Genomic DNA, 21,680 nt, shown 5'->3' with positions numbered 1-21,680 from the left:
ATTTAAACATGTGCCTTTAATTGTTATACATTGTTTTTAAACCTAGGTAAAGCAAACATCTTTTCCTATGAGTTTGAAGGAACTGATTTATTTGCTGACTGCAAGTCATAGTTTATTATAAACCAATCTTCAAATGAAGTACGGTTTTTCATTAATATTGATTTATTTTATTTTGAATAAAATATGTATGATTTCAAAAAAATAAAGAACAACCCATATAGAAATTAAGTTTTTATCACAATATGAGTGTTCTTAATGGCAGTAGAAAATTATATCAACTGAACTGAATGTATGCATCATAAGATGGTAGTGCCAAAAGAATACTACATGCTTGATATATTGAATCAGAAAATTGTTTGTATGCAGTTTTAATGCGTATAAAAAACATATATATTACTTTATAAAGTAGTATGTCATATTTGGATCTGTTAGTTGTTTCAATATGCAATTGCAAGACATTTAATTTTTGGTAATACATCAGATGAAGTCATAGCAGCTGTTTGTGTATTAATGAATTATCACTAAAAATAATGTAATAATTCATAATTCAGAAGCTACTGTTGAAAATTATTTTGAGAGCACATTTATGTACACGTTGCATGTGATACATGTTTTTTTTTATTTTGTTTTTAATTAATTTTATTTAAAAATTCACTTTTAGAACATACAAGTCCTTTCAATAATCTGAATTAGAGAAAAATCGGGTAGGGTTCAGAAACTTCATGTATATGATTAAGCATTATGAAATATGATCAAAAGTAAAATATTACATAAAAACTCAAAATTTAGAATGTGATTTTCCCGTATATTTGGGAGCTGTAAAACTACATTAAACAAACAAATAAATCTTTATTCTGATCAGAACATAAAAATACATTATATAGATCACATCAATTAAGGTAAATTATAAATATAAAAACCAATTATAAGATAAAAATTAGATGTGTTTGAAGCCCATATTAATTGTTTAAATATAAACACATGAATTAATGTTAAAGTAAAATATATTAAATATACAAAAATTACTACAAAATAATTCATAATTCAGAAGCCACTATTGAAAATTATTTTGAGAGCACATTTATGTACAAGTTGCATGTGATACAGATAAATCATGTTCTTTTTATTTTGTTTTTAATTAATTTTATTTAAAAATTCATCAACAGAATAATGTTGTTTCTGTAAAAGAAAATCTTTTTATTTTATTTTAACCCTAGTGCACTAACTGAATTAATGCTTACCTAATTACTAACTACACATAAAATTTACATACATGCTAAAAAAGTGGATTTCTCAGGAGAATGACTTTTTAATGTTACTGTAATGTACATTATTTATTAATTAATAATATTTTATAATATTTATTCAATAATATAAGATACGAAAAAGATAAAAATCAGGTGTTTAAATTAAAAACCAGAACCACATTTTACATTACACACTTTGTACGCAAAACATTTTACTTCTCATTGTTAAACATTCTTAAATGTTGTCAATTTTATAAAACTTTTACAATATATTAAATAAATGAGTAAACATTAGATATTATTTACAGACAGTTTATGCATGACTTCTTTTGGTGCTCCCCACATATAGGTTTTTTTTACATAAACTACAGTATGTCTGCATCATTCTTCTCTTCTCATAAGAGCAAATTAAGCAATAAGTTCTTTTCCCTTTTTGTTCAACAGTAATCGACTCTGTGATGTTTTCATGGCAGATTTTACTTATTGGCATTTGTAATTCTGTAGAGAAACCTGGACAACTAAGCCAATGTTTCTGCCATGGAATAGTTAGTTTTTTGTGCAATTCCAGCATGAATTTTAATCTGCTAAGTGGTTTTCTTTGGTTCTTGTACTGTTTATGACAATAAATCACACAGGAGTTGACACACACCATATTCAACATATTATAAAAAACAGAGAGGCCATCTTCACGTTTTTCTATTACAACACATGTTCTGGCACATCTGGTCTAATGAGTCGACACCTCCTTTAGTACTATTGTAACTGAGTATTATATCTGGTTTTTTTGAGGTGCTGTCAATGATTCCTTCATTATGAGCTTTTGAAATACATGTCATGAGCTTTCCCTCTTTTGATTTATCAGAGAGCACTGTGAGGTTTTTGTCAAAAAGAAACACTGTACTTCCGACTTTTCTGTGACATATGTTGCGTTGATAAGTTTTTTGGGCAGCTCCCTTTTGTTCTTTTTTATAGTGCCAATTATTGTGAGTTGATGTTCCTGCAAACGTTTGTGGGCAAGTGGCATGCTTGTGAACCAATTGTCAAGAGTTATGTTACGATGACTCCCCTTTACAGATTCTGTCACCTTTTCGACAAAGAATCTGCTGCTGGAATTCCAGAACGTACTGCACCTTTGCCAAGATATGGCATTGCACCAATGACGTACATCGTTGAAATGTCACACATGATAATGAGTTTAATGCCATATTACTGTTCAATTTTGATGGGATATACATTCGAAAGGGACAATGCCTCAGAATCCCACCAACTGTTCATCTATTGTTAGGTATGGCCCTGGTGTGTATGACTTGCAACAATTATTTTTAAAAATATTCCATGTCTGTGAAATAAGCGCAATTTTGTGTTTGTCTCTCTGTCCTCGATCTCCTGTCATAGAATCGAACACAGTTTATTAAAAACTTGAACCTCATTTTGGTTGTTGACTTATAGCGTCCTGAATCATAAGAATCATGAAACAACATATCCGTTGTCAGGTGGTTGTCTTTCAAAGCCGCAGATAAAATAAGATGTCAGATTAGTGCATGCATTTCTTCCAGGTTAGTGTCCTTCAAAGTGGAATTATTTTGGTTAGCATAATAATTTTTTTGTAAATTAATCTCTTCATTCGTATGGAGAACAGTTGTATCCATTATTTTATCATCTAAAAAAGCTTGAAACACTTTTTTGGCTCCACGGAATTTTTAGCTAGAGAGGTTGGTCCTCATCGTCAATAAATATTTTGTTTCTTGCTTTTGCCCCTCCAAGGGGCACTGGTTATCTTTCATATGTAGGCATGTTTTTCAATGAATTTATCATCGTTTGGAGTCGCCAATAAATCATTTGAAACATTCTGTAATTCTGGCTCACTTTTGGATTTTTTCTTTTTTGGACGGGCTCATATTCAATGTTTTTAATTTCCATCTCAATTTGATCTTCTAATTCCTCCTCGTTCGGTAGTTAGTCAGGATCCTCGTCCGTGTCATTATCAGACTTCAATTCTTCTACTTCAAGGGTGTCTCCCATGCCTTCCTCTTCATCATCAGATAGTTCTTTTAACAACTGAAGAACTTCTTCCAGCTCATAATAAGTTTTCTCCATTCTGACTGGAATAAAAACAGAAAAACTTTTAGTAAATTTTATGTTAATATTAATTACACGTAGGTTTTACGTACTGTCTTTCAGGACAAAGTGATGAAAAAATACAAATAGCAGTGTCAGGCACTTGAAACATGGAATCACTACAGAACACTAACCCGCTAAAGCACAGCTGGGAGGGTGGGGAGATCTGTGAATCACAGTACTACCCACTCTCCCAATCATCACCAATACCCATAAATTTTACGTGCATTAGTGGTCTAGGGTTAAATGGACTTATGGGAAGATTTTTCAAACTTTTGGCAGTTTATTAAAAATTGCAACGGAAGCATAATAAAGCCCTTTCTTGTAAGCCGAAGTATTGAATTGAGTTACATGAAAACAGTTTTTTGTCTGGTTTGATAAAGGTGGATATTTTTTTTAAGCATAAGTGACCATTATTTTTACTAGAAATAGATCCAAAGAAATAAATAAAAAAATAAACCAATGAAATAAATTAAAAAATTAAAGAGTGCACATTTACAAATATAGACACAAGGATAAGTGAACATTTATTAATTTTCTTAATATATGTTTACACAATTCACACACATAGATGTGAGGTAATGATCTTACAGCCTTTTTTTTATCTTAAAAACTCATTCTGAATTTTTGAGGGAGCCCCAGTAGATAACATTGTACTTTATACTAGAATATACATAGACATAATAAATATTTAATAATGATAACAAACTTAGTGTTTTATTAAGGCGCTTCTGAGAAAAAAAGGACCGCTTGATTTTGTTACAAATGAAATCAATTCTATCATTGCACAAAAACTTGTCATATAATAAAACATCTACAAATTTCGCTTTGTGGACAACAGAAATACTATTATTAACATTAATGGGAGTGCTATCCATGCGATCAACAATATTACATCTACCTGACAAGCACAATCCAATGGTTTTATCCATATTTAAAGTTAGATAGTTACATTCTATCCAGTGAATAATTTTCTTTTACAATACTGTTGTGTAATTTTCTTTAAAATGATTATCTTCAGATACAGATACATTGTAGTCTGTGAAAAGGGTTATGATGAAGGGACCAAGAACACTTCCCTGAGACACTCTGTGTTCTATGTATTGAAGTGATGACTTAAATTTTACACCTGTATTGTTATCAAAAGATGAAATTTCAACTATTTGTTTATAGTTGGTAAGGATGACTTTAAACAATTAAAAGTAACCCTCTGATACAATGGCTAGGTTTTTTCACCGGTAAAAAAAAGTGGAATTAAATCGAATGCTTTACTGAGATAGCAAAAAAATTGAAAATATAAATTCTTTGTTACCCACAGAATTTAAATATTTTCCAAAAACTGAGAAATTAATGTATCAGTTGATCATTTTTTCCTAACACCATGCCAAACATTTTTTGTTGTGCTTTTCAAGGAAAGTCGACTTTTCAAAATTAGCATTTATTAGTTGTATTGATTCAATAATTAAATTTTTCATTTTCTAGCCGCTAAAGATTCCTACTCCAGATTGAAGTATACATCCAAAATATCAAAGCCAACCAACTTCTGAATTTGTTGCAGAATTAGGTAGAGTAAAGAATAACCACTTTATGAACCAGATTGTACTGGTTTAGTAAATATTATCTAGTCATGTACAAATTTTTTCCTTTATATAATGTTTCTGAAAACAAGATACAATTAGTTTTGTAACATTTTTGTATACCGACTGTATTAATATAGTATCAGTACAATGCTTCTATACAGCTAAAATACAGTTTTTAGCAGTTTTATACTATGCGTTGACACAATTTATGCAAATGTAACTCATATTGTGACTTGCCGTGTGATATTGGCTTGCAGTTCTAATGAAGGAATATACAATAATTAATAGCAGAAAGATAAATTGAAATACTTAGTCTGGAAGAATAGTTTTAATTTAATGATAAATTAAGAAAATATTTTATGCTACAAGACTACTTGTACTAAGTTTTTATGTACACAAAAATAAGAAACGCCAGGAAAATTTCTTACAGGATTTAGTAACTTTCAATGATACTCTTTATGAATGAGAATCACATTTTATTTATGTAAATAGTTGTACATATATACCGTTCTAAATTCCCTGAAAAAAGTGTAAAATATTTTTTCTAATATAAACTAAATGTTTACATTTCTATCGATGTCGTAAGTCATAAAAAACTGGTATAAGAAGTCTTAGTTGTATTTTATAGATTTATGAGCGAGAAGTTTTTACTATTGTTTTATTTCATTGCGGTTGAAGTATGCCAGTGCCATCTAGCCTTTTGTTCTAACAGCTGTTGTTAACCTCCCGATTCGGTCTTCGTCTCTGTCCTTGTCCGAAGGAGTGTGGGAGTCGACTCGTGACTTAACTGATGCAATAAACGCCCGCCGGTAGGGTGTTGCCCTTATTCTTCTACCTTACCGCGCGGTGAAAGCCAATAGTGAAAGGATCCATCTAACATATTATTGCTCTCTCTCGGTCGGTCCATTGAAATGAAACTGGCGGCGGTACGGTACAGAAACTCGAGGTCGCGTTATTACTAAAAAGTTCACACAGGGAACTTTCCTTTCCAGCGCACCCTACGCGCGCGCAATATCTCCTCGCTATCCGTTATCCCTCTGGTAGTGCTGCTCGCCTATCCCTACTACTCGCTGTTTCTCCTTCTCCTCGGCGACCTCCACACTTCCCCCACCGATCCGGCTGCTCGGTTAAGGTAGAAAATATTGCGCGTGGAGCGTAAATCACGCTTTCAATCGTCTATTTAAAGTCCGAGAACGCGTTGATGAATTGAATATCGTTACTATTGCTATTTATCGAATTTAAACTTAATTTTACCTATCTCGGTTATCGAACGGTAAAGAGGACTCCGTGACCGTTTTGTTCCCATTATACTGATCGGTATTTAACATTTTACTTCGCGTGAAAAATTTCATTACATTTATCTTCAAGTAATATCTGCTAATCCGTACAAGACACCGATGTAAATATCCAAATCTGATTTTGTTTGTTTGACCAAGAAAAAATGTTTTGACTTGTAATCATTATAAATTTAAGTTTAATAAAAATGTTGTTATATTTTATTATCCCCTCTCGCATACTAACAAATCATTTAAAATTACGAGTTAACGAGTAGATGTTATGTCTTCTCTAATTAATATATACTATAATCCGTTTGACTTACTGACGCGTTATTTATATTTAAAAATCACTATTTACCCTATATTTCATAATATTTATTTCTCGTTAACAGTTGTTAAATTATAGTTTATGACTTATATCCCTGAATCCTCTTTTCAGTTAAAATCTTTTTATAGCATTATTAGTCTATAATTTACTTTATTCTTTTATCATCATTGTTTCGATGAGCAGGAAACTTAAAACGATTAATGAATTATAATATCATAATTAACAATGTCAAACGATTCTTGTCGAGTAATCGTTTAATACTTTTGAATCGGAAATAATTGACCGAAGTTATTAAACGTGAGACGAGGCGATTTTCAGTGATTTGTTAGATCGGGAGAGGAATAACGAACAAGATCCAGATTTTTTATTTTATTGCACAAACCTGAACCAAACATACAAATAAATATAAAAACCAAATCTTTGACTGGACTCTGCAATTATTTTACCTCATATTTGGGCTCTATAAGAAACAGAGTAATCGATGAAATATAATAGATTATCGGATAAAAACTTCGTAATTGACTTTTAAATTTATCATTGTTATAGTCTTTTAATTATGTAACTCTTTTTAAGCGGCTTCCGTACACTTCAGGATCTTTTTGAATTAACTTTATGTTGTCCAGTCAAATATTTCATTTATTCGTTAACTTATAAATTTAATTTAAAATGAAAAATATTTAAAAATTATTTATTAAAATACGACTGTTTATTATTTCATTATCAAATGAGCGGTAGCAGTTTTCCCGTTTTTAAAACCTCTTTGTTTATTACGGCATGAGAACGAACCTCACAGAACATTTCTATATTTTTGTACCGCAGTGAGATCTTGATGTATTACGATGTTTAATTTAAACGGCCGTATAATAGGTTTTAAACGTCTCAAGTCACGAAGTGATCGAACGGCAAACGCTCGTTTTATTTTTAACGGGCATAATAAAAATAAATTAAGAAAAGCAACAAGGGTAAATTACATCCCTTTATCGCCTTATAACAGTAAAGTGTATCTAAGTATTGAAGTGTTACTATATTTAAAATCGATTATAAGTACAACAGATTTATCGATTACATTTTTGGTTTAAAAATTTACGTCGATCGTCTCATCGGATCAGATTTGCAGCGATTCATTTTGCAAACAGGGATCTTGTCGAGGGAATAGTTTTTGAATTGCGACCCTCATGTCGAATTAATTAACTTTTCTCTTCGGTTATGAAAAGGTTGTACGGCTGCTCTAGTGATTGGTCCATGAGGTTTGGAGGGAATTATTGAATATATATATTTTTTATTTTTTAGCTACCGTGCAGAAATATTTTGTTTTACTGATCCTAACCGTTTAATTAATTAATACATTATTCTTTCTCTTTTTGCTGTTATTTATTTTTTTATTACCGGGGAAGAAAAAATACCCCTTTACGTTCGAATGTATGTAATATTAGGCTTCAGCGATATCAATTGTCGCTCTATGGATAAGTACCCCCGGTCGAAACGACCCGATAATACTTGTAAACTAATGAATCATTTTGAATGAAACAATAGTAGTCTGGGGTTTATAAGGACCACCCGGGTTTGTTAGGGTTTCATAATGTGCAAACAAAATATTTTCATTCATCGATGTAAGATTCTGTTTGTAATAATTCTAAAACTTACTGAAATATGATTGACTAAATAATTATTGGAATACCGGTATAGATTCCGGAATTTACACGACTTAAAATATCAGTAATATACTTCTAATTATTTGGAAGATAATGAAAGGTTAAAAATAGTAAAAATAAATGCTCTCATTTTAATTATGTTTTTAGTAACTTTAAAGTTACACTAATTCAATACTGTAACTTTTTAAGTACAGTAGGAATAATTTAGGTCGGCCGATGGATGACGCAGCGTGCTAAAATTAAATTCTGGAGTTTATGTGCACTAATGTTTTCTCACAGCGGTGTAAATCGCATACGGAAAACATCAACCACCAAATACTACAAATAATATAGGCAGGACGAGCGAGTGTATTATAACATTATGTCGTTTCATCAGACCTGATTTTTTTGTAATTTTGCTTTATAAGTGGCGCAAGAGTTGCGGTAGAATTTGAAACGATAACGACCTATCAAACTATTTCATATCAGCAGTTCTGTTTATTTTTTATCAGTATAATTAAATTTTACAAAATCTCTATTTTTATGGAAAACAGAAATGTAATTTTTTCTTATTTCTTTGTGTTACAGGTATCAAAAGAAGAATATGACACGTGCCGGATTACGAATCCTAATCCACGTATAATCGCCATCTGTGATAAACCGTACAAATTGATGTACTTCACAATTACATTCCGATCGTTTACACCTCAGCCAGGTGGATTAGAATTCCAGCCTGGGCAAGACTACTATTTTATATGTAAGTACTATGAATTAATACGTTTAGATTAAATTACTGGAAAATTTTCACATTTTTTTACACAGGTATAATGTAAAGTTTTTACGAGTAAAATAGTGAATTTTTTTTTATTTCTTCTTATAAGTATAGTTTTGATGATCTAAAATTTAATTTTTTTAATGTGAACGAAAAAAGCATAAAAACGTCATAGTATTTTTAGTACTATGTGAAGTATGTCAATTTGTTTTTCTGTAACTCATAAACAGTTGTTGCAGTAGTGACCAAACTTTGAAGTTATGTATTAACACCGAATGTAACATAAAATAATAACAGATATTGATGTTTATTTATAGTAAAACATTAATTGTATTGTTTTTAATTTTTAAACTAAATTCTGTATTTAACCCTCAACCTCCCGCTTTATTTCGCGAGCGAATCGAGATTTCGGTAAACGTTTGTTTATCTCGCTATTACTGAATTGTTTTTCATCCAAAAAATCTGAAAAAATTAGGGTATGTTAACAATGCGTTATTAATTTATATTGTTCAACAAAAATTAATTTTTGTTAATATTTGAATATGTTGTGCGTGCACAAATATGGTATAAAAAAATTACAATTTCTTTTTTTCGTTTTTGATTTTTTTTTTTTTTTAATGATGAGTGACGTATGTTTTTTTATATTTATATAAACATGGTTAATTTGACGTAAAATTTATTTATATCCGTTAAAAACTGATTATATAAATAAAAAATAAAAAAAACACTACATTTCAGAAAATTGTAAATAAAAAAATTAATTTCGGTAAAGGTTTGTTTATCTCACTATTACTGAATTGTTTTTCATCCAAAAAATCTGAAAAAATTAGGGTATGTTAACAATGAGTTATAATTTAATTGTTTAACAAAAATTAATTTTTGTTAATATTTGATTATGTTGCGCGCGCACAAATTTGGCATAAAAAAAAATTAAAAAAATTGCTTCCTTTCATAAAACGCATGTTCACTCGTTATTCTGTTGAATTTATGTTTGCATAGCAATTATATAAAAGATGACAAACCTCTAATACATATAAGAATCAAATAAACAAAAAAATACCAAAATACTACAACTTAAACAATGACGTCAGTGAAAACAAAGTACTGTGTGTTTGATCCCTTGTGAAATATCTACACTATACAGAGCTGTTATGCTTGTTGCATTTTCTCATAATTCAAAGCGTTGTGATTAAATCCATATAAAAATCTTTTTCCTATGTTAAATGGTTCATGAGAAATTTGAATTTGAAAAATTGATTACCAGTGGTTAATATAGTGACCAGCAGGAGACAAGGGGTTAAACTTCCTAATTTTTAATAGTTAATATTTATTATTTCCAAACAGAGATCATTAGATATGATGTGGATTGTTTGATATGTTAGAAGACTATGTTACGACTGACAAATATATTTAAACTAGATGTCATTTTTTATTATCGGTGGATGGAATGGACGGATGATAAAGCTAGGTGATGTCAAACTTTGCTGAGCTATGTTTATATGTAAACAAGACTTGTTAAAAAATAAAAGAGCCTCAGTTACTTGTCAAATTAGTTGTTTTAGAAAATATAGTATCAGCGTATTCAACTTTTCCATCATTGGTTTTTTTTTAATTTTTATAAAGTTATAAGTTTTAACTTAAAAAGGTTGGTTAAAAGGAATTAAATTATTTTATAAGAGAAAATATACAAAAAATGTTATATGAATATTTATTATATAATATAAAAAATAAGTTTGTCAAAATGTTGTGAAGGGATGAATTAAGTTGATGGATCACATTCAGGTTTATTTATACTGTTAACAGAGGGATGTACAGTATATAAGGTAAAAACTGATGAATTAACAAAGATTGCAATTTATGAAACAGATAGCTAAGGATGTCCTAGTAAAGCCAGTTATTTTTACACGGATTTGAATACTAGATCGTGGATACCGGTGTTCTTTGGTGGTTGGGTTTCAATTAACCACACATCTCAGGAATGGTCGAACTGAGGATGTACAAGACTACACTTCATTTACACTCATACATATCATCCTCATTCATCCTCTGAAGAATTATCTAAACGGTAGTTTCCGGAGGCTAAACAGGAAAAGAAAGAAAGAAGAAAGATAGCTAAGGATGTAAGATGCAGTAATTATGTTGAGTGCAAAACGTTCACAGAAACAAAGGAATCGAAAACAACTGTAAATTAGTAAAATCAATGAGCAGTAAAAAAAAAATCTTCATGAAATGTGTAAAGGTGTAGGATTATAACAGAGCTGGAAATAACATATAGGTTAAGATTACTATCAGTAAATTCTCCTCGGATCTACATATCTTTTGAAAATCAGTAAAATAGAAAGTAAAGAGCCTTCTAGTGCATATTACAATTTATCTATTAATTTCAATTTATTTTTGTGTTGGTTTGTATATTAATAAGTAAAACATAATTTTGATAATTTAAAATTTTATATATCGAGGTACTTGTACAGATTAGTGACTTTGTAGAAGAACGACAGGAAATATGTTCAAAAGGATTGAGAAGCAAACTACAAATAGTTTGATCATGTTAGACGAGGGAAAAAAGAACAAAATTGAAAATGTAGAATCGGAAAGTAAATGGGAAGACATTAAAAGGGACACCAAGGACATGGCAGTTAGACTAAGTTAAGAAGGATGTTATAGGTAGCGGGGGGGAAGTAAAAAGGGGTATGGAGGAGGGGCTGGAGGAATAAAACAAGATGGTAGTCTATGATGCATCACCCTATCAAGGGTAGTAGATAAGGAGAAAAAAATTTATTATTTTTTCAAAACAGAATTATTTGTAAAGAAAATACTGATCAAATAATATATTACATACTCATGTTTAAACAAACGATAAAGATGAAAACTATAGTAATGAAAATAGAAAAGATCACGCTAATATATATAAAAAAAGACCTGGAAAAAATACCTAATAGGTTTAAAAAAGTATAGATGTTAATGCAGCCTTTATAAAACAAAAAAAAAAAACACAATTACCAAACATAATCCCCCAGGAATATATGAAATGAACTAAACTGACCATTTAATATTCTACATTAGTGAAGTGGAATGCGGCTTCAAGGATGTAGTAAACACTTAAAAGCCCTATCTATCAACATGGAATTAACATTTGCCAACCACCTAATAGACAGAAATCCATTGACATTGACAAGTTTGATATTCTACAGATGCAATAAAAAAGTAACACACTTGAATATTATGTGGTATATAAACATACAAAAACACACATCGAGGTTAAAATGAACTAACACAATTCAAATCCAATCTGTTCTTTAACCAGATCTAAATGCATTTCTTTATAACTCAAGAAGATTGTCAGTAATAACACCAGCTGACACAAAATAAAATATAGCAGCACGAGTCATTAAATATGACTGTAAAAGTAACTAACAATAACTAAAGAACCTATTACGGCATGAATTTTTAATTGCTACAATATTCTCAGTTTAGTTATTCATATAAAATTAAAAGTTAAACATAATTTTAATCACATATCAGTTCTCAATGTATAGTAATTTGTTTTTCTAATTAAATTTCTTCTCAAAAGGGAAATTTTGTAAACATTATTTTCCTTGAGATTATACATATGATTAAAACTTTCTGAAATCAGAGAGCTAACAGGAAGAGAAATTGGACTGTCTCAGAAAAAGTTTTACTTAATATTATTAAGTAATCTACATAAAGCTATTTTAGGAACTAAAGTCCATCCTTGATCTCATGCTGCATTAATATTAAGGCACTAATTCACGAAACGGAACAACTAATTCATGAAACATTTTATTTATCGTATTTTTAAAAATATACAAAATCAAAATGTAAAATGTAAATTTAAAACCTTTCTCATTTATTAATAAATTTTGTTTAATTTTTCTAGCAACATCATCCAAAGATGACTTGCATCGGCGTATTGGAGGGCGCTGTTCGACAAATAACATGAAGGTGGTCTTCAAAGTTTGCTGCCGTCCACAAGCTACACACAATCAGAGTAAATATCAAATAATACTTCATTATAAACTTCGCTATGATTGTAAATTTAGATTGATTAACTAAAGTATGGTAATATTGGCTTTACAAGACCTTATTCACATACTTTAAGGCTTTCTTTACCTTATATATAATGTTATATTTTAATTAATTTTAACATTATAATTTTTTTGGCTTCTTGTGTTGCTAAGTATTTCTTTACATACTTTTATACTTTCACATCTTTGTCTGAGACATTCCATCATCTGAAATTGAAATTGTGTAGTTGTAAATATAGTTTACTGTCTTGGCAGGGATTTTCAAATTACAATACAAACAAATGAGATTGAAAATCATGATACAATTTTAACAACCGGTCTTTTTAAAGAAATTATTAACAGAAAATGTTTAGAGAAAATTGATGAACAAGTGGTATTTTGATGATGTATCAGTTTTATATAAGTTTGGGGCAAGCTGATCTAATTATCTATCTACTTTTAACTGATCTATGTACCGAGTAATATTGAATGAAAGAAATAATCTATCATTTAGTGAAGAACTAACTTATTCTTTAAACATTTTTTGACATTAAATATAGTTAAAGAATTATCAATCAATGGATTATTTTATATTAACTACAACTTAAAATACGTTAGATTAATTTTTTTTTTTTTAGTCAGTCCAATTGACTCAACAGTATAAACAACATTTTAGCAAAACAATAAATCAATCGTGTAAAATTGGTTTGCATACTTAAAAAGCATATAAAACATTGGTTTTTATCGATTTATATGCTAAAAATGATAGTTTCCAGTCATGTAAAAATCTAATAAAAATAATAATTTATAGACATTAAAAAATAAATGTTATTACAGAAAGTTGTTAGTTCCTAGCACATTCAAATGTAATTTATAAATTTTGTGAAGGTTTTCTTTATTGTTCTCTACTTCATGCCTGTAATTACTTTACTGTGGCAAGAAAATTGGTTGATAATATATAATGTATTAAGTATTACCAGCTGACAAATAAACTTTCAGTATTTATTTTATTACATAACAGTGACAGAAACAATATAGATAGATTTTATTGTTAATTTCAAGCACTATAAAAAAAGTTTATTAATAGTACTACATTCCAGGTGTTACTAATATAACATTAAAAAGAATTAATATTTATTTCACTTTTAATTGATTTTCTTTTGCTATTAATAAACAAATCAATATTACTGAATATTTATGAATTTATACATACTTTTATATAGAATGTGATAAACCAGCCTTGCTGAAAATTTCAACTAAAATTTGTTTTTAAATATTGTAAGCGATACAGATATTGTTTATATATATATATATATAAAATAAATTATATAAATAATGTTAATATTTGCTGAACATTAAGTTTTCATATTATTGGTGATACAGACAACACAATGTGTAATGTTATTGCATGAAACTAAAAATTGTTGGAATTGCAGTTAATAGATGAAGTTAATTAATTTGTTAACAAAATATGTTGGATAATGGTAAAAAATATCAGATGAACGAATCAATAAAACTATTAAATTAGCTGTGATTTACGTGTAATCAATTTTATATTTCTATTAGGCCAGAAAACTTGAATAATGCTCTGTTATTTGGTATGCAGTTGTCCAGTCTTGTACAAATGTTAACTTGCCATTACTTTCTTCTGTCTATCTGTTATTGGCCTCCGACCATTTTCTTTCATATTAACTGTTCATAGATAATTTACAAAATCATTCTTGGTACAAATGTTTTGAAGTTATTTTTTCCACAACCTTTATTACATTGGAAATATTCTGAATAGTACTTTTAAAAATATTATTCCCTTAAATCTATTATATTCAGCATTCCCATTTAGTCTTCAGTATGTCCTATCCTTCTGGGTGTTTTCAATTGATTTTTGATACAACTTTACAGAGTGGGTTAGTCTTGTGCTTGTCTCTTGAGGTGGGCACAACATAATTATTATCGATCAGAGTTCACTTCTTGTAGTATCTACAGGTCTGATTCCTAAGAATGATTCAACTATTTCTATGGCTTCTTGTTAATTTTGATCTGGATTAAATATTTTATTTTCCCAATATTCATTGAATACTTCCAATCAATTCACCATCTGGGAAATCAAGGCAACCATGGATGAGAATTTTATTTGAGCTTTTGTTCTAAATTTTGCTTATTGATCTCTGGTATTATAACATCTCTCTCCCTTGAAGTTATTGAAAAAAATTACAGATTTTTACTACCAATTACTTTAAACACACAGTAAATTATATCTGTTAATGTTTAAAGTGCAATGAAAACATAAAATTTCATGTAATCAAAACATAATAGTTTAAACAACTTACACACAACTTTTTTAAATGCAAATTAGTAAATGAGCATTGCACACTTTAAATCCATATGTGTTTATATATATGTGTGTGTGTGTGTGTGTGTATGTGTGCACATGCATGTGATATTGATCAGATTCTGTCAAAAATGAGAATTTTCTTTAATGATAGAACTTTTGTACACGTGTCATGTATTTAAAAAATTACATGTTTTAAATGTTAACTGTATCAATATTGTGTTAGTTTAACAAAACTTTCCTGTCTTGGATATGACCATTTCAGTAAAAAAAATAAACTAGAAAAAATTATTGTTGAATTGTTCTTAATATTTTTAACCAAATTTAAGAAGTTAATACCAATTAAATTAATTTAATAGTAATTTGTATCAGTAGAATTAATAGTAACAAAAACGGGAGGTATAAACATTATGTAATATCAAGATATGCATGGTAGAACATGATGACAAAGAGACAGAGTAAAGAAAATTTCTAATTACTACAGTTTATATACAATTACACTTAGAAAGTGGGCGTTTTGTTTCAACAGGTATGAGTGAAGTGACCAGTGCCAGTACCCCTGGTCTAGTTACCAGCGCAGCCCCACCTAGCCAACGGCCTCCAAGCCAGCGTCCACCGACTTCTTCACCACATCCTCCTCCACCGCTTCCTCCATATTCAGTAAAACCCACTTCCTCTTTTGTAAAACCAACTACAAAGAAAACAAGTGAGTATAATTTTAATGATATACTAAAATTTGATTACTGGAATGAAATACAGTATACCGGCAACATAACAGAGAAACAACTGTTTCAAATTTTTTCAAGAGTAAATAGAATCTTTGCTATTAAATTAATATTCTACTTTTATAGGAGGTAAATTTATTAATTTGCTCTCTACACTTCAGATTAATCACATCTCATTCATCATTACTGTATGGTGGCTGTGGTTTTATGAATGCTGGGTGACAACTGGCTTAAGTATTCATGTTCATTCAATGCCACTATTATTTTTCTGCGGCATAAAATCTCATTCAATTTTAAAAACCCTTCATTACATTTAAATATGATTTATTCATACGGCTTATTATAATGTACTTTAATTGATATGTTGCTTTGCTGGTTTCAAGTTTGCTCAAGAGATCACCTTTTTTTCTCCACTATACTCTCAAGTTCTTTAACGTAAATTATTTAATACATTCATTCTTTTCAAATTTAAAAAAACTTTTTCGGTAGATTATGAAAAACATTTCTGTTTGATTTATGTATGTATCTGTTTAGTTTAATTTTTTCATTCACATTCTACTCAAATTTTACGTTGTTTAATTAATTATTTTTACAGAGTGCTAAAAATTTAATAAATGCTGATTAATTCATGACTATTACCTATAGTGACTGTAAGCAGCATCCTCATTAAATTCGACTAAAATACTATTAGATCATGATTTACATCCATAATTTTATTATGATTTATATCCATAATATCAGCTGAAGTTGGTGGTATAAAATACATTTTGTTTAAGTTATTTAGGTCATCACCTCATTTTTTTAAAATTAAATGTAAATATTAATATGTATATATATTAAGAACTATAATGTAGAATATAAGAGGTTAAATTATGAGTAAAAAATTATAAGAATGCCTTTGGCTAAGAAATAGTAATTACAGTATTTATAGCCTGGCCCCATCCATAAGAAGAAAAAATATGATTTATTAAGCTTCATGATACAAATATTAAAAGCAAAATTTAATTTAGTAAATCAAAAAGAAGATTGTGAATGATGTTCACTTCCTCTTCTTTGCAAAGTATACTGACATGCCTATATACTACCTGATAAGACTTATAAATTATTATTTAAATTTAAACATTGTTTGGTGAAAAAGAACTCTATTTATAATTTTAAAGTTATAGTATGAACAGTTAACATATTAATTGTCAAGACAGTCATACATTATTTGGTACCTGTAATGGCATCAACATTACCTTAACAGCTATTTTAATATTTAATTAAATCAATTGTAAGGTGCAATAAAGAAATTATAGACCATATAAAAATAAATAATTTGAATTGAAATATTTGAACTTATTAAATATTTTAATTTCTAATCATTAAAAAAAGTAAAAAGAGTATGTAGTTAAATGAGAAGATATTATCATCTTATCTACAACTGAATTTGTTTCATTGAGTTTGTACTACATATAACTGTTTTACAGGCATAACAAACTAAAGTCTTTTGGTTTGATAACTTCTTAGGAATGCATAATTCCTGAGCATTCTGAAATCGCTTATATATTGTATAGAAATTGTATTTAAATATAATCAGCTGGTTTGAAAATTAGCCACTGGATGTTAACAACAGCACGCCAGTTATCCAACAAAGTGAAACTGAACCTAACATCAGTCATCATTTTTAGGAAGTTTGTTATTAGAAGTCTTCTGTGATTGGCATATTATGCTTGCACATCCAAGTACTTTGTTACATGATATTTTATACACAAGAGCTATTTTGAAAGTAATAAATTTTTAGTAATTTCTCTCGGTGAAGTTGGCATAACCATGGGGTTCAAGATTAACTGGTTTTTCAACATTGTTTGCTGGAGTCTATCACTTTCCATACTTATCTATGATAATTTATATGCGAGTTAAAATATTTTAAAGAGAATAAGTTAATCAGTGTAGTTGCTGACTGTAATTTGAACACTGATAAATTTATTGAATTTTCAATTTGTGTACTAACTGAAAATCTTAAGCAACTGGTTGCTGCATACAGTGAATGAAAGAAATAAAAAATAAATTGTATAAAATGTTTTGAAACTGTAAAATGAATGTGCACAATGAGAACTTTTAAAGCAATCCTTGATCTTCAGTGACTAAAGAAATATACTCTAATAATGAAATGAAAAAAGTATTCTCAGTGTTCATCTTGGATTTGGAATCGTTTTCTCTGGGTGTTTCTAAAGCAATCCGGGTAAAATTTATCTATAAGATTTAAGCAGTAACAAGATATGTGAAAGAATATATCAAACAGTAATTAAATGAACTTGCGGCAAAGGAGTCTGATGAAGGTCTTTTTTAAACTTGTAGATTTCTACATTGCCTCAATATTAGCAGCAACTTCATAGTTTCAGTAAGACAATGTTTTATTGTTGTATTTTCACATTAAAAATGTTTATTATCGTATGGTTTTTACTTTCCTGTTAGCCCATATACATCACTTTTCTATTGTTGTAAATATTGTTTCAATATTTTTTTCTTAAATGATATGATTTTAAAATGCTAATTTGTTATAGATTTATGTGATTTTATTTTTAGATATATTTTTGTGTATTATTTGCTTACATTAATAATTAAGAAATGAATGCTTTGATCATATTCAACTGTTACTTTTTTCAGATGATTATGATAAACACCCTAATGAAGTGGTAAAAAACGAAGAGTTGACTTACAATAAAGCACGAAGTGTAACACTTTCGCCCGGTCTTTGGATCTGCATTTTTATTTCAGCTGTAGTAGCTCTTATCAGGCGATAGGGTTTCTGAAATGAATGGAGTCGTGAAACAGCAACTTTGGTAGTGTCATCATATATGCATGTTGAAGCATTAGTGGTTTGTCAACACTTCTCTTAACCCCCTGTACAGGCCTAAAAATATAATGACTGACCGGCTATTATATGTACAAAGATTTTAAGTGTGTGAAATGATAAACCCTCCGGATGTGTGTATCAAATAAATTTATCTTCATTTGTATCATGTAGATATATAAACGTCCGAACAATTATAAGAACAGATATTTTAAAAAATTAATGTATTTTACGTATTTGTATGTGTATATATAATACGGAGAGTGTGTTTGTGTGTATGTGTGTTTTAACTGACTGAAATTAACTATTTTATTTTAAATTATTTACTTATGAACAATCCAATTAGAAAGAAATTAATATAACTTTTTTTACTTTTTACATATGAATGTATGTATGTGAGTAAATATATGTATACACTTGTGCACACATTCATATATAAATACATGTATTAATGTGTATCTAATAAATACATAAATATAAACACATACATACATACGTTGTTATGTTTCTATCATGTATATGTATTTAAATAAATTAATGCAAAAAGGTGGTCAAGTCGCGTATCTGTTCTACAATCTCAATATGATCAATCCAATATTAGTATTTTATTTCAGAAATCCAATTAATGTCTTTTAAAAACTCAGCTGTTATTCTGTTAGTGCATTACCTGCCTTGAGCATTTCAATTTGTCTTTTCTGATTAGCATCACAATATTATCAGATAAGAACAGATATTCAGCGCTAATTATTTTCTGACTGGCATTGATGCACTGTCATGTATATGTATGTATATCAAACATTTTAAGAAAAATACAGTAATTATAGTAAAGTAATAATTATTATTCGTTTTTGTATATAATTATACGTGATTATGTCTTATTATTATTATTGTACTTATATATATGATGAGATGAATTTTCTATGATGAAGATTATGACGATAATGTTGCATTTAAATGTGATATCTGACTTAGTGTAGTTACCTTATAAAGTTAGTGTAGGGTCGAGAGAAGCTGTGAGCTGCCAATAAGGAGGCAATGGCTACACCATGTCTGACACGTTTGGCCCCCTGCTGGTATTCACACTTCCATTGTTTACGTCAATGAGGCGGTCCCCTCACTGCTAGTTGAAGAGAGTCCTTTTCTGCCTCCTTTTCCATATCACTCCACTCCACTGCTACACAGGGTTTTGTCACACGCTCAATTCATGCATCCCTTACTTTTCTTCCCTTCCATAAAATGATTGACGCATCTGTATGCCTCCATTTTTCATGTATGGTAGCTGTTAATTCCTTCCTTTCATATAACTTTGACTGACAATTCCTCTTTCTACTCCAAATTTTGTTCTTATTGAAGTCCTTCATTCCTTTTTTTCTTTTCACCCATTCTTTCAGTTTCTATTACTATCATTATTAATGTTTTATTACCTTTACCACCATCACACTATTTACTACTACTACTTCTACTATTACCTTTAAAATTAAAATTATTTTAATAATATAGCAATTTTAATTTTTTTTACATCTTAAGAACAAGTACAGTTTCTAGACTTACAAATGATTGTGTTAAATATTCACTTGAATAGCTGTATTAATAAGATTAAAATTAGCTTTTTTTGCAAATTGCTTATTATTTTTATTATTATATTTTAATAAATTTAAGATTTGCATTTTAAATATATATTACTGTTTTGTATAAAAAGACTGATCCTTTTTCTTTTTCTACTTTTGTTATTATTAATTTATTTTAAATGTTTGTATGCTTGTATTTATATCTTTTAAACTGATTTATGAAAGTACGGAAAGATTAAAAAATTCCCTGTAAAATATTTGTAAGTTGAATAATGTAAATATATAACTATATATTGCTGAATTAGCATTATTAATTCCTATTAAAATTATACTAATTTTTTTATTTTAATGTATTTCTATTACTTTTTTTTATTAATTCATCTTTTGTTCTTAATTTTTTTATTGTTATTACTAGCTGTAAATTTGGTTATCTGGATAAAATATGTATTGTTTTTCTTTTGGTTTTATTCAGTTATATATAGTGTCAGTAATGCTATAGCTATTAGATGCTATAATACAATTCCAGTATGAAAAGTTAGAGTACTAAGATTTTTTTTCTGTGACATTAAACAATAAAAATTAAATTAAATGATTGTTTTTTAAATATACTGACCCAAATTAAATTTTCACAGAAATTTTTTTTACTTTCGTCGTAATGTTTGCAGCTACACACAAGTTATCACTGACATAACAGCTTTCAGAAAAGTGGCTTTGCCTCAGATTGACACTGCAGTCAGATTTCACCTCAGAGAATGACTGATTAAGTCCATCTATACATAGCTACTTCCATGATGCGATAGAACATTTTTTTACAATTTTAATTTGGCTCAGTACATCATAAAAATAATTATTTTGTACAAGTATGAATATTCTAAAATATAATGTATAAACTATTTATAAAATATTAAATTTTCACTTAAGGTATTCAATAGTTTATATATATAAATTATTGTATTATCTTGTTAAAAGTAAATAAATAATCCATTAATGAATTAATGAGATACTGTAAACAAAACTTACGTAACAATGATTAAATTTGTACAAATAAAAAAAAAATTGGTGAATGAAGTAAATGCAAGTGCCAAAAAGAAATTGTGATTAATGTCCAAAAATATTAAAATACAACTATGTCAGTGGCTATAAGTTCCACACACATCTAAAGAAAAGAAATGATGGAAATTTGCATTTACAACCTGACTTAGATTTTCGATTATGAGTAAGATTCAGTCCTAGTTAGCAGGGTG

The 21,680-nt window shown here is 28.8% G+C and overlaps 1 protein-coding gene across 1 annotated transcript in view; it reads left to right on the top strand.

Moving 5' to 3' along the window:
- Ephrin (ephrin) overlaps positions 1–20,388 on the top strand; it is a 406,907-nt gene extending 386,519 nt beyond the window's left edge. The window contains exons 3-6 of the mRNA XM_075362300.1: positions 8,770–8,938; positions 12,852–12,962; positions 15,837–16,013; positions 18,682–20,388. Coding sequence (XP_075218415.1) covers positions 8,770–8,938; positions 12,852–12,962; positions 15,837–16,013; positions 18,682–18,818 — 594 coding nt within the window. The 3' untranslated portion in view covers positions 18,819–20,388. The remainder of the gene's footprint in view (positions 1–8,769; positions 8,939–12,851; positions 12,963–15,836; positions 16,014–18,681) is intronic.
- The last annotated feature ends 1,292 nt before the right edge of the window (positions 20,389–21,680 follow it).

This window comes from Lycorma delicatula, chromosome 4, assembly GCF_047948215.1.
Source record: "Lycorma delicatula isolate Av1 chromosome 4, ASM4794821v1, whole genome shotgun sequence".
In the NCBI taxonomy this organism is placed as follows: Eukaryota; Metazoa; Arthropoda; class Insecta; order Hemiptera; family Fulgoridae; genus Lycorma; species Lycorma delicatula.
Note: the sequence above shows the minus strand (reverse complement) of the source record. Positions and strands in the feature narration are given on the sequence as shown.